Genomic DNA, 15,193 nt, shown 5'->3' with positions numbered 1-15,193 from the left:
GTGGATGACTAGAAACCTTAAAACCTGGTTGTGGAGAAATAGGAACACTTTTACACTGTTGGTGGGAGTGTAAATTAGTTCAACCATTGTGGAAGACAGTGGAGATTCCTCAAGGACCTAGAAATAGAAATTCCATTTGACCCAGCAATCCCATTACTGGGTATATATCCAAAGGATTACAAATCGTTCTACTATAAGGACACGTGCACACGAATGTTCATTGCAGCACTGTTTACAATAGCAAAGACCTGGAACCAACCCAAATGCCCATCGATGATAGACTGGATAGGGAAAATGTGGCACATATACACCATGGAATATTATGCAGCCATCAAATACGATGAGTTCGTGTCCTTTGTAGGGACATGGATGAACCTGGAAACCATCATTCTCAGCAAACTGACAGAAGAGCAGAGGATCAAACACCGCATGTTCTCACTCATAGGCGGGTGTTGAACAATGAGAACACATGGACACAGGGAGGGGAGCACTACACATTGGGGTCAGTTGGGGGGAAATAGGGGAGGGAGGGTGGGGGGTGGGAAGCTGGGGAGGGATGACAGGGGGAGAAATGCCAGATGTAGGTGATGGGGAGGAAGACAGCAAATCACACTGCCATGTGTGTTCCTATGCAACAATTTTGCATGTTCTTCACATGTACCCCAAAACCCAAAATGCAATAAAATAAATAAATGGGAAAAAAAATAAAAAATAAAAAAAAATAAAAAAATAAAAAACCTGGTTGTAGTCTGATGATCTGATTTCTCCAGAAATATCACATCTGTCTACTGTATCATTGCATACATAATTCAGGGATAAACAAAAATATATATAGCATAGTTGGATTATGGACACACACAAATCAAATTAAACAAATTCAGTCAAAAGATAATTTTTATATTAAACAAATAGAAAAATAGAGAACAAGAAAAATAAGAAATTGTGTGGATAACTTCAGTTACTAAATGAGGATATGCCTTAGGCTAATAAGATATTAGTATTTGTATTAGTCTGTTTGCATTACTATAAAGAAGTACCCAAAACTGAGTAATTTATGAAGAAAAGAGGTTTAATTGGCCACATTCTGCAGGCTGTAGAGGAAGCATGGTTCACCACCTGCTTCTAGTGAGGGTATCAGAAGGCTTCCAATCATGGTTGAAGGTGAAGGGGTATTAGACACATCACATGGCAAGAGAAGAGGCAAGAGAGAGTGTGGGGAGGTGCCACACAATTTTAAACAACCGTATCTTGGGATAAATTACTCAATATTGCAAGGATAGCACCAAGTCATTTATGAGGGATCTGCCCCCATGACCCAGACACCTCCTACCAGGCCCCACCTCCAATATTGAGGATTACATTCCAACATGAGATTTGAAGTGGACAAACATCCAAACACTATCATTCTGCCCCTCATATCTTATGTCCTTCTCACATTGAAAAATGCAATAATCCCCTGCCAATAGTTCTCAAAAGTCTTAAATCATTCCAGCTTGAAATCCAAAGTCTTAAGTCCCACCTGAGACTCATGTCCTTCCACCCATGAGCCTATAAAATCAAAACAAGTTACTTACTCCCAAGATAAAATTATAATGTAGGCACTGGGTAAACATTTCCATTCCAAAAGGGATAAATTGGCCAAAAGAAAGGGCCAATAATCCACACAAGTCTGAAATCCAACAAAGCAGTAATTAAATCTTAAAGTTCCAAAATAATCTTCTTTCACTCTATGTCCCACATTCTTGTGTGAGGGTGGGCTCCCAAGGCCTTGGGCAGCCCTGCCTCTATGGCTTTGCAGTGTGTAGCCCATGTGGCTGCTCTCAAAGATTTGAGTTGAGTGCTTGCAGCTTTTCCAGGCAGAAGGTGCAAGCTGGTCGTGCCTCTACCATTCTGGGGTCTGGAGGGTGGTGGCCTGCTTCCCACAGCTCCATGAGGTAGTGACTTGGTAGGAACTTTGTGTGAGTCCTTCAATCCCACATTTTCCCTTGGCATCGGACTAGTAGAGTTTCTCAGTGGGGCTCCACTCCTGCAACAGGTTTCTGCCTGGGAACCCAGGATTTTCTATACATTCCCTGACAGCTAAGTAGAAGTTGACAAGCCTCCTTCACACTTGCATTATGAGCATCTGCAGGCCTAACACCATGTGGAAACTGCCAAGGCTTATGGCTTGCACTGTACAGAGCTGTGGCTGAGCTGTACCTGGGTGCCTTTGAACCAAGGCTGAAGTCAGAGTGACTGGGATGCAGAGAGCAGCCTGCCAGGTCAACTGGGCCATGGGCCTGCTCTGAGAAACTATTATTTTTCCCTCGCCTCTGGGCCTGTGATGATAGGAGCTGCCTCAAAGATCTCCGAAATGCTTTCAAAGCCTTTTCCCCATGGTCTTGGATGTTAGCACTTGACTCCTTTTTACTCATTTCTCTAGCAAGTAGTTGCTCCGCACTGTTTGTATCCTGCACCTGAAAATGCTTTTTTTTTCTTCCCTGCCATGTGGCCAGGCTGCAAATTTTTCAAACTCTCCCACTCTACTTCCCTTCTAAATATAACTCCAACTTTAAGTCATTTCTTTGCTTCTGTGTCTAATTATAGTGGTGTAGTATTTTTTCTTCTCCATCATCTTGAAAGCCATTATGATGGACCGTGGGGAGGCTGCCAGCTGGGAAGTCGACAACCCTGGTCCCACAGATGAGTCCTCTGGCCAGCAACCCCAAGAGTCAGGGAGAGCAAGTCAAGAATAATGGCATTTTATAAATAGGCTAAGTTTGACATTTTTAATCTCCAAATTATTTGGCTCTATAGGTAAACATAAAACATAGGTCTTTGGTGTGGCACAATTACAATTAATTATTATAAATTACATAAACATTAAAATTATTATCAAAAAGAAAGCACATTTAGAATCATCACTTTGACCTTTGCAAACTATGTTTTTAAAGAGGCAAGTCCTATGAGATATTACATAAAAAAATGTTTTCCATAGTCAAATAAATTTGTGAGAAAGAGCATGATATTCCCTAAACCTTACTAAAGTCTCAAATCCTTCACCCATGTAAATCACATGGTGAAATCATAGAATCATGTCTTCTTAAATTCAAATGTCTTACAAAGATGCTATTAAAAGTATAGATTTAGGCCAGGTGTGGTGGCTCATGCCTTTAATCCCAGCACTTTGGAAGGCTGAGGTAGGCAGATCCCCTGAGGTCAGGAATTCAAGACCAGCCTGGCCAACATCTACTGATAATTCAAAAATTGGCTGGGCGTGGTGGTGCACACCTGTCATCCCAGCTACTCTGGACGTTGAGGCAGGAGAATCGCTCAAACCCAGGAGACGGAGGTTGCAGCAAACTGAGATAGCACCATTGCACTCTAGACTGGGCAACAAGAGTGAAACTCGGTCTCAAAAAATAAAAGTATAAAAATAAAATAAAATAAAAATATGGATTTATTCACTACATAAGTTAACATCAGGAACAGGTGAATTCTTATGTTTAATGCATAAAAAGAAATATAGGCTGTTTAGAGAAACAATAGCCAATTTGACAAAAGGACCGTAGATACATGTGATAAATGTCAAATAGCAAAAGTGAGAATAGAATCCAAAGGTCTGTCTTGCAAAAGCAATCTTCAATCAATTGGTAAAGAGCCAGAAGGATAAAAGCTGCTGTTTTCTCGATTAGCCAATATGATGACATTAAACAGAAAGTAAGAATATAAAATGCTTCTGGAGACTAATATTAGGAGAATCAGTGAAGTTGGCTTGACTTAAACATTATTCCATTTATATTTTGTAAGTAATAGGTTGGTGCAAAAGTAATTTCAGTTTTTACCACTAAAAGTAATGCCCAGAACCACAGCTACTTTTGCACCAACCTAATATAAAACAGATTACAATATATGTGTATCTCAGAGCATAATTTCCCTTATTTATAATAACACATTGCATAATTATTATCAAACATTGTAATATTTTGTTATAGTTACTGACTATAAATTAGGCCACACTGTAGGCACTCATCAGAATAAACATAATATTATGGCTACCAGTACAAATAACAGAATCTAACATAATGTTACTATAAGGACATATTATATTTAAACCTTGTATATATTTGTATTTTAAAAGAACCCTTATATTTCTAAGCATAATTTTTAATAAAAGCTGTCCTGAATGTCCATTATACAAAATAAAATATGTAAAACAAATTCTGACTGTCAGACATATGTTAATTAGGATAGCACAATGTTCATGACTGAGTCACGGTACTGAACTCTAGTTAGAAGTTCCCATTTCTATTCAGACTTTCCAAATATAAAAATAAGAGTTTAAGAGTTTTGTCATATTCATTTAAAATATTGTAATTTTAATTCTGGAACACCTTAAAATCAGAAGAAAAATTAACATAAAACATACTGCTTATTCTCGAGTGATTCTCTCATCAGTAGCATTATCAGTTGAATAAAGTTATCAGTGCTGAAATAAGAATAACACCTGACTGCTCTAATCTCAGACAATAATGAGTGATAAGAGGGATACATCTTTGGTTATTATAATCACTGTCAATTTGTTGTTTTTTCTAGAGAGTTCTAATTTTAGTATGTTTAATTCTAACTATTTATTACTTTTTATAGAACATTAAAGAAAAAAGGTACAACATTCATTAGTCACTCTACTCAATACAACATACTGTTTGTGTTGTGTGTGTTTTAAATATACTGTATTGCTATATTTTAAAACTTTGACCAATAATTAATCATAAGATTATACTTTTTCAAACTGTCATGAGTATTCTAGAGGTACCTAATTCATCACTGCATGCAGTGCTCTTTAAAAGGAAAATTAGGCATTAACTTCAGTAAATTCCCAGTATAAAACCTACGGCTTTATAATTCTAATCTCCTTCTGTCAAGCCACAGTTATGCCACTACTGATATCTAATGGGAATCACTCCACTTTTGGTCTTGATCTTATTTCCAGGTCAATGCTCCTGATTTTCTTTGTGTAATGATTCCTTCCTCCGTATTAAATCGACAAAATCACTCATTCGACTTTGTGTCTCCCAACTACTTTTTAAATTCCCCTCCCATTTATAGTCATAATTATAGGTTACTTTTGTTTTTGTTTATATACCACTCACTCTTCATCCAACTATAATCTAGTCTTGTCCACTTGCCCCCACCCTACTCTAGCTTAGGGGTTGGCAAACTTCTTCTGTAAAGGACCAAGTATTATTTTGGGCTTTGCTGGCCACTTATATCTTTGTTGAATATTCTTCTGTGGTTTTTGTTTAGTTTGTAACTCTTTAAAAATGTAAAAACCTTTCTTGGTCTGCAGGCCTGATTTGGCCCAATGGCTATAATTTGCAGAGTTACTTGAAACTTAAACAGAGTAGTTACTTGAAACGACTCCATTAATAACACCAAAAAACCTCCCTTTGGTTTTTGAGGGGAATAATAAAATTATACTCTGTCCTTCCTGCAAAACTTAAAAGGAAATCAAGCTTTAATACTGATAAAAGATGAGGGGCTGTGACAACAGGCTTCCTACCAGCTGTCTGCAACAGCTACAGCCCTACCCTCAGAAGGTGCCCTAAAAAACCTGCAGTGTAGAAGCGCACACCAGAGAGTGTGATCTGCAGGAAGGATGGCTCCTCATCTGAAGAAAGGTAGAAGTTCCTGTCCAGGGCTCACCAATCAGGAAACTCGCTCTGACTCCAAGGGTGAAGGAGCGGGGCCAGCTGGCAAGGTGTTTTAAAAAGCAAAAAAACCCTCCTCATGCAAACTATAGACCTGGGGCAGAAAAGCTTCACTCTTACACTCCAGATTGCCAAGTCAACCCAGACTTCTTTTGTATTTATTAATGACTTTGCAACATTTACCACTTTGAACACTTGCTTTTCTTTGAAGCTCTTCTCACTTGGCCCCCAAGAGAATAATTTATCTGTAGCCACCCACTCTTTATCTGATATTAAAACTTTGCTGTTTCCCAGAACCTCCTCTTTGTCCATCTTTTCTCACTCTACCTACTTTTCAGAGTGATCTCATTCGCTTAAAGAATATCAGTTACCATCCATATGCTTTCTATACAAAATCTCCATTTAGCTCAGATCTCTCTTGAGTTCTAGAACTATGAATTCTAATGCATCTCCTATCTTGTGAATAACAGAACCCTCATCTACAGTTTATAAGAAACATTGGTTTCACCCTCATTATTTTTTTTAACATACAATATTGGGTGGGCCTGAGGTAGCCAGCAAGTCTACCTCAAGGTACCATCAACAACTCCTCTGATTTCAAGGTAAACTATATATGCAGATAACGACTGATGATAAAATAGAATACTTAGATGAGTGGATGAATGTATTTTTACAGCCATCCATGTCTCACACATAATCAGTGTTGAAACTGCGGAGAATTTCAAAGCCTGTCAGCAAGTAAAACAATTTCCCACTTGCATATGTAATTTCTCATTATTATAAAAAGATGATTAATTTCACACTCTTATCACAAATGAAAGCTAGGCCACCATTATTATATTTCTAGATAACACCATTATAACATTATTACATACTTTGCTTCTGATAACAGTAAAAGTTTTGTTTGTACACTTCTTTATTTTTTAAATATTTAACACTAGAGGATCTTATTTAAAGATGCAAATAAATTATACACCTTAAATTCCAGTAGTCATATATTTTTTATATGAAGAAGATAACCGTGGCATGAATTTTTTAAAACTTTTTTTCTAAAAATGATATTTTTACCATTTTTTCCTAGCACCCTGTGGAAGTCGTTCAACAGGTTCAGAAGGCACTGTTCTATCACCAAACTATCCAAAAAATTACAGTGTGGGACATAATTGTGTTTATTCTATAGCAGTTCCAAAGGAGTTTGGTAAGTAAGATTCAACTCATTATGTAATATTTCATTCCAGACATGCTTTATTTTTCACTATATGCTATTCAAAATTTTTAAATGAAAATGCCTACTATTCATAAAGCATTTTACTTTGTAATTCTGGAGGTTTTGTAATACAATTTTGAGGTCATCTTACTCGATCTGAATTTACAGTCAAGTACACAGGTGAACAACAATACAAAAATGAAAACAGGATTGTTTTTAATTTTTAAAAATGAGTATATCAGTAACCGTGCACGTGCCTTCATATTGGAGTTTCATAAAATGGGAAATTACCAGAGCATAAAGCCAAGGCTGCTCTGTAAAATATGTATTAAGTCAAACATTGAACTGTTACAATAGTAACAAAAGTATTTTAAAAACAATCAGATCAGTTTTATAGTTTATTAACACATTTCCAGAAAGAAGAGTTTTTGGTTTTAAGCATCTAGTTTCTGGGACAACAATGAATATAAAAAGACAGCAAAGGACATTTCAGCTCATCTTGTCAACCTGACAATCTGTTCTGCATTGGCAACAGGGATGACAATGTGTCCTTTGCTGCCTTCACATCTTTCTGATTACATGTCTTATAAGTCACTTATCTGGCTTCTAAAGGTTTTGGTTCTGAGATCCAGCTGGATCTAACCCAGATTAAGCTCTGTTCATGGATGGATAGGCAAAGGAAATTTAGTAAGCAGTAAAGTGTGAGAGAGAGGCTGAAAGTTCATAGACTTCTAGAATTCAGATTTACAGCATTGTGTTACATGGTAAAGGATTTGTTAAAGCTGTAAGGATTGTCTGGGTCAGGATAACTCAGTATTTCAGCAGAATAACATGGATTTTATCATTAGAGATAGTTGAAAAACATCTTGACTTAACAGTTCTGCTGCTGATATATAAAATAAGCTGATGCTTCCAGTCCAATTTCTTATAACCAGATACTACCTATATACATATATATCCTCCTTTTCATCCTTCTGAAACAACTCCAAGATCTTCAATTTACTTGAGAGCATTGTCATCAGAAATGAAAACCTTTTAACATTGAAATAGAGTGATGATGCCAGCATTAGCAAAGTGCCTGTTTTTGTACTCTACAAAGTATTTCTTTCCCCTAGCATACTGATCGGTTAATCCAAGGTTAGCTCTTTGAAAGTGAAGAGAATGACAGTTTAGAAAGAAAAATATCATTCACTTAATTGTGTTTATTTTTTACCTTTTGAGTCCTTCCTTTGCTAGGGAGTTTTATTCTCCCCAGATGCCAAAAATGTTACATGATTGCTGACAGAATCCTAACAATGATTATCCAGAAAACTTCATGGCTCTTTGATTCCCTTTTTGGAAGCCATTAATTTGTTCTGTTATACTCTGTTCTTGAGATGCCATGTGGCCAAAGGAATGAGAAAGAGGAAAATTAGCCATTTCATGTCCTGACAAATAAACATGTTGGTCACCCTGGAGATATATTACTGCAGCCTGTGTATGCTGAAAAAGAAAAGGAAAAAGCACTAATAATAAAGGAAATTAACAAATTCCTAAAGAATGAAATCTATATTTTTGTAGGGTTAATGTAAGTTGAATTTAACCCTCCTAGTATAAAAAAATGCTACATTGAGCCAATAATACTTGGTTTTTAAAACTTTTTTTTTTTTTTTTTCAAATGACTCTTCTTGGTTTTTTGTGGACAAAACAAAATGTACCTGTATTTATTAGTAAAAAAAAAAAAATCTAATTTTATTTCACAAATGTTGCATCATTCTTCATCTTAAGATACATATAAATTTAAGCACCTGTATTCTAATTTCAGCCTTGTCACATCTTAGCTATCTGCCTTTGGACCGGTTACATAATCTCTTTGAGACTGTCTCCTTATTTGCAAATTTGGTATCATTTTGTTTATAGAGTTGTGAGCAGTAAATGAGACAGAGATATATACATGTAAAGTATGTCTCACATACCTCATGCTTAATATTATTGGGTTAAAGAATGCCAGCTTTCAAGTCAGATTTCTGGGTTCAGGCTCAACTTAAATTACTTGCTCTTTTCATTGGACAAGTCACATCATCATCTTGAAACTTACACATCTCAAAAGTAGCAATGATAAATGCCTATCTTATATGCTTATTTTATAACAAAATAATTTAATGTATGGGGGTGATTGGCATAATAACATAGTAAGTCATATGCACACACAGGTACACATAAACACATTCTTCTTTATGTTCACATTCATATAAAACATCCCCATCCCCTCTTCTATCCCCTAAAAAAGATGAAATTAAAGGACCTACATTATTGGATTGAACTAAGGTCTTAAAAATAGCATGGTTAAAATAAAACAATTATTTGTGTTATTTAGTAAAGCACTAAAACCAATATTTTGTGTTTTGTATCCCAGTGGCTCTTCAATCACCTAATAATCTCTTACAATTTTGTGGGAGTAGGATAATGAATTAAAAAATATTGACCACTGACTTCTTCCTACCCCTACCTTTACCTCTTTGATGAGAGATGATCAAGCAATAGTTACTGGATCTCTACAAATCAGATTTCTATTTTGCTTCTGCTTCCTCTTATTCTCAATTTGCCATAATTTTCTTCTGTTGCTGCATTGAGCTATATTTATTACTTTCCAGTATTCATCACATAACACTTCTCACATTTTTCTCTTTTTCTGTCATTTATCCCAAATTACAATCATTCCTTCTTCTGTATCTTTTATATGCAGATGATCTTCTATCATTTAGCACAGGGGTCCCCAACCGGTTCCCCAAGGACATACTGATCCTTAGCCTGTTAGGAACTGGGCCGCACAGCAGGAGATGAGTGGCAGGTGAGCTAGCATTACTGCCTGAGCTCTGCCTCCTGTCAGATAAGATATGGCATTAGATTCCCATAGGAGTACAAACTCTAGTGTGAACTGCACATGTGAGGGATCTAGGTTGTGCACTCATTTTTTTTTTTTTTTTTTTTTGAGACGGAGTTTTGCTCTTGTTACCCAGGCTGGAGTGCGATGGCGCAATCTCGGCTCACCACAACCTCCGCCTCCTAGGTTCAGGCAATTCTCCTGCCTCAGCCTCCTGAGTAGCTGGGATTACAGGCACGCGCCACCATGTCCAGCTAATTTTTTGTATTTTCAGTAAAGACGGGGTTTCACCATGTTGACCAGGATGGTCTTGATCTCTTGACCTTGTGATCCACCCGCCTCAGCCTCCCAAAGTGCTGGGATTACAGGTTTGAGCCACCGCGCCCGGCCGGTTGTGCACTCATCAGAACCTAACTAATGCCTGATGATCTGAAGTGGATCATCCCAAAACCATCCCATGGTAAAATTGTCTTCACAAAACTGGTCTCTGGTGCCAAAAAGGTTAGGAACCACTGATTTAGCACAATGTCTGTCAAATAAGTTCAGTGTATTCATTGGATTGCATTTTACATAGGGGTTAAGGTTCTAATACCTTTATGTAAAAAGAAAATCACATATAACCAACATTACACGTGAAAATAAATTAAATCACCCAAGATCATGTACATGATTTTACATATGCCATATTGTCTCTGAAATAGTCTTAACAGAACATTTTTATTCCTCCAAGGTAAGAACAGATGACCGTTTTTTCAGATAATTCCAGATGAGCTACTTGTGTTTCTTACAGGTCATGTGGTACCAAATTCCTTTTTTTTTTTTTTTTGGCTTGGTGTAGAATTGAATGCATATAAGTTATTTTTGCCATTACTTTTAATGGCAAAAACAGCAATTAATTTTACAGCAACCTCATAAATATATGCATATAATATTACTCCGCTTTACTGGTTGATTGAGTGAATACATTTTGCCTGTCAGACAATTGCCATCTTTCAGTTTTTCTAAATAAGAGAATTGTCAATTCATAATATTTTCCTGAGTATAACTGAATTCCATTTGAATTCAGGTATTAGAGTCAGGTTTTGACAATATTCATCCTGCAGGATTCTACTTGTTTTATTATTCTTAGAAAAATAATATTCTGGATCAATTGGATAGCATTATTAATAATACTTTACTCTCCTTAATTTGTATAAGACTATTATATTTGGCTTTTTGGATTTAAAAAATCCTACTTTATCGATAAAATATATTTAATATTTCTTCATTTTTTTCTTTTTTTTTTTTTTTACAACAAGAGTGGAAGTTTATTAAAAAGTTTTAGAGCAGAAAAGAAAGGAAAATACATTTGGAAGAGATCCAGGCAGGCACATGAAGGTCAAGTGCGGCATTTAAGAGTAATCCTAGGACTTTATAGGCTGGCCCACTTCTGGCGTCTTGTGTACCTTTCCCATAATTCTTCCTGTGCATGGGCTGCCTACACAGGAAGTGCCCTCCTTATTCTTAGGAAGTGAGCATGTGGAGTGTGCTGATGAAGTTGTATGCATGCCCATCTGAGGTTTTCTTCTCTTTTCTGGTGGAGCATCCCTGGAGGGTCATACTCCACCATTTTGACCCTTTTTTTGTTTGTTTTTTTGTTTTTCTTTTGTGTTTGTTTACCAGCTGTTTTTTTCTTATGGTTTAGTTGCTTAAGAGTTTATGAATTATTTTTAAGTGCCAGAAACATGGAAGACTAATTTTATTTTACTTTGCAATTAGCATAGATAACACACTTTAGAATATAAGAGAACTGTTGACATTGTCAGAGAGAAAATTTTTTGTTAATTTGAATTATACCTAGAATATAGGACTCCAAATAAGATTTCAGGGAGGGAGGAGTTAGTAAAATTGAGGAATAAATGTGTGGATTTCTATCTCAACAATCCTGGCTGAGAATAAACATAAATATATAGGATGACAGTCAAAGTAGAGTATAAATCAGCAGATAATGTTTGGTTTTGTTTATTTTCTCTTATTCCAGCAGATACTGGGGTATTTATTTTAAAGCCCAAAGAGAAAGACACAGTAGAAAAGACAAAGTTGAAGAATGAGGTGGACCAATTTGGAAAAAAAAAAAAAAAAAAAAAAGATCCTTTAGGCAATTGGAGGAGATGAAATTTTAAAAACAGAAGGAAGACCTCTTTATAATTCAGAAGAAATAATTTGAAATTAGCAACATAATATCTGGATTAATTTCACATGAAATATTGTTAGAATTATCATTCCTTCCTATTCTCCCACCTCCATCTCTCTTCAGTCACCCTCTTCTTACTTTCTAGGAATTGTCTGTAAAAGAGGATGTATTTATGTCCTAAGGCTACTATAACAAAGTACCACAGACTTAGTGACTTCTCTCAAAGTTCCAGAGGATAGATGTCTGAAATCAACGTGTCAGTAATGCCACACTTCCTCTATAGCCTCTAGAGAAGCATCCTTCATTGCTTCTTCCTCGTTTCTGGTGTCTCCCAGCAATCCATGAGGTGCCTGGGCTTATAGCTGATTTACTCTAATCTCTGACTCCATCATCATAAGACCGTTTCTCCTCTCTGTCTGTTTCTGTGTGTCTCTCTGTCCACTCTTCTCATCTTCTTAAAATGACACCACTCATTGGACTTAGGGCCCACTCTACTTCAATATGATATCATCTTGATCCTTTACTAATTACATCTGCAAAAACCCTGTTTCCAGATATGGTGACATTCTGAGCTTCTTGGTGAACATAACTTTTGAGTGACACTATCCAATCCACTACAAAGGGTAAACAATATACATAATAATTTTATGTAGAAAGTCTTAATATAAGTTGCTGTATAAAGCATGCATCAACTGTGTTGACTGCAAATTGACATTCAGATTCCTTGCAACATGTAAAATATCCTGAGGATATCCAGTATAGTCTATGGTGACTTAATTTTGTGTTTGGCATTCCTGATGGCTCTGCCTCCTAAAAGACACACCCTGAAGGCATATGTGTTAGTGTACAGAGTTTATTATTTCCTAAGACTAGTTTTCACACTTGATATGTTCAAAATGGACATTAAAACCTTCTTATATTTTGCCAGGTAATCTACCTTCTCACCTATCTCTTATTATTGGCACAGTCTCTTGGTTGTATAAGCTTCAAATTTATGAATCTCTAAATCATCTGAAGTAATTGTCAATCTTGTCTGCTATGTGCAAATGGCACACAGAGTTACCAAACCCTTTTGTGTATCGCTGTAGTAGCTGCCACTACCATGAACTTCTTTACTACTTTAATGTATTTTATTTGTTTCTTATTCACAACCACTATCTTTCCTATTTCTCATTGAAATATTTTTCTTCCAGTTAATCTAGAAACATGTTTCCTTAGGAAAATACTTGCATTATACCATTATAATTTAAAAAATATATAACTTTATTATAGTATTATGTTAAAAATAGTGGTAAGTAGCAACTATTTCATTAATTCTTATTGTATTCACTAAACAGTATATTATTTTGGACCGAAAGACTTAGGTAATTACATAGTGGTTATTAAGTGTGATTTGTTTTTGCAGTATCACATCTTTCACATTTCTGCCTAAACTGTTAGCCTATAAAAGGTAATCTGAGAATTAGTATTCTTTGAATTTAGAAGAAAAAAGTAAAACAATGGATTGAAAGTAAGATGCATACATACTATCTCTAAATGTATACATATTTATTTTTCCATTGGGCATCTGGACTTTTAAATACATGCTAATGTAGTTTTGACTTGTATATGTAAAATTAACTGTTCTCATTTTCTATGTTAAAAATAATAGGTCTTTTGTTTTGGGTATATTTTTCTTTAAAATTCACACATACATTTGACCATTTGCCCTTTGATCTTCTGTCTGTGAGTTTTTTTTTAATGATTCGGCAACATAGTCTATGTTGTGATTAGCTCTCTTTATAGTTAATTCGATCATTTATTGTCACTAATTTTCTCCATATTTTAGTGACAGATTGTTTTTAGATTATCTTTGTTTGCTTGTTCAATCAGTAAATAATTTTATTAGCATTTTATTTTTCCTGGTATAAAATTTTCAGTAATGAATGAATACTTAAGAAGATCAATAAAGGCTATTATATATATATATATACATATATATACATATATATATGTATATATATATATTATTTAAAGTATACGCTTCACTTTTTAGCAGTGCAATTTGATTAAAACAAATTATTAGTCTTTTCTAAATACTAAATTTATATTACAATGACAAATATTCACAAAATATGTGTTTATTCAAAATTTGCATTTACTATTTCTCATTACTCCTTAGATTTGTAGCAATTGAAAATAAAATAGAACTCTTTTTTGTGTTTTTTTGTTCTGTTTTGTTTTGTTTTTGTTTTTTGAGACAACATCTTGCCCAGGCTGGAGTGCAGTGGTGCCATCTCTGCTCACTGCAAATTCTGCCCCCCGGGTTCAAGTGATTGCCGTGCCTCATCCTCCCAAGTAGCTTAGATTACAGGTGCCTGCCAACACACCTGGCTAATTTTTGTATTTTTAGTAGAGATGGGATTTCACCATGCTGGCCAGGCTAGTCTCAAACTCCTGACCTCAGGTGATCTACCCACCTCGGCCTCCCAAAGTGCTGAGATTACAGGTGTGAACCACCACATCCAGCCTCTTTTTTTAATTGATGGTTGTTTTAATGTAAGTAAGCAGAAATGAGTTTGTTAGTTACGTGCCTATAAGGAAGGAAACTCCTTTTTTTTAAGTCTATCATTTTAGAGAAGGGAAATAAGATTATCATGTGTGCTTATGATAATATTATTTAATTTGGGTGGTGTAATTTATATAATTGGATCTCAAGCCATGGCTTGGCCATTTGGTTGAACAGGATCTGCCTCCCACCCCATCTGCATTTCAAAGACTGTTGAAAAGCCATGGGTTGCCAGGTAAAGCTGTGGGTCACAATATTCTATCCCATAAAAGGCGAAGGCTGAGAGGCTGCTAAAATTGACACTAAACAGAACATGTGATTCAAATAAGTGATAATAGAACATTTACTATCTGACAATTGGATGGAGTCAGTAATTTGAATGGTATTGATTATAAGGCCTTTAACATGTGAGACCACAGAATAAAAGTTACAGTAATTCACCAACAGGGGCATTAGTTTTTTCCAGGCTTAAAAGCAGATAAAATAGGCTACTAAATGGAGAAATAGTGGGGATAATCACCCGTTCTCTAAATACTTCTTCTATAGTGGGTTTTAATCTTTAAAGGCCCTATGTTATTTTACTCAGGGACATATTAGCTAGCTTTTCACATAAAAGTCCATAGAGTCCTAATTTGTCAAGCCTATTGTAAGTGCCAAATACTTTATTTAATTTTACTACCTTTTTGGTCAGAGCTTCCATGACCACCATGGG

At 35.7% G+C, this 15,193-nt stretch overlaps 1 protein-coding gene across 6 annotated transcripts in view; it reads left to right on the top strand.

Annotated features, from left to right (window-relative positions):
- The window catches only part of CSMD3 (CUB and Sushi multiple domains 3), a 1,239,477-nt gene that overhangs the window by 986,868 nt on the left and 237,416 nt on the right, over positions 1 to 15,193 (top strand). For all 6 annotated transcript variants that reach the window (XM_032246339.1, XM_032246357.1, XM_032246370.1 and 3 more), the window contains one exon: positions 6,772 to 6,888. In XM_032246339.1, coding sequence (XP_032102230.1) covers positions 6,772 to 6,888 — 117 coding nt within the window. The remainder of the gene's footprint in view (positions 1 to 6,771; positions 6,889 to 15,193) is intronic.

The sequence above is a fragment of the Sapajus apella genome, unplaced genomic scaffold (assembly GCF_009761245.1).
Source record: "Sapajus apella isolate SASKATOON/1434 unplaced genomic scaffold, GSC_monkey_1.0 scaffold3, whole genome shotgun sequence".
Lineage (NCBI taxonomy): Eukaryota > Metazoa > Chordata > Mammalia > Primates > Cebidae > Sapajus > Sapajus apella.
The sequence above is the reverse complement of the archived record's forward strand: the minus strand, read 5'-3'. Positions and strand labels throughout refer to the sequence as shown.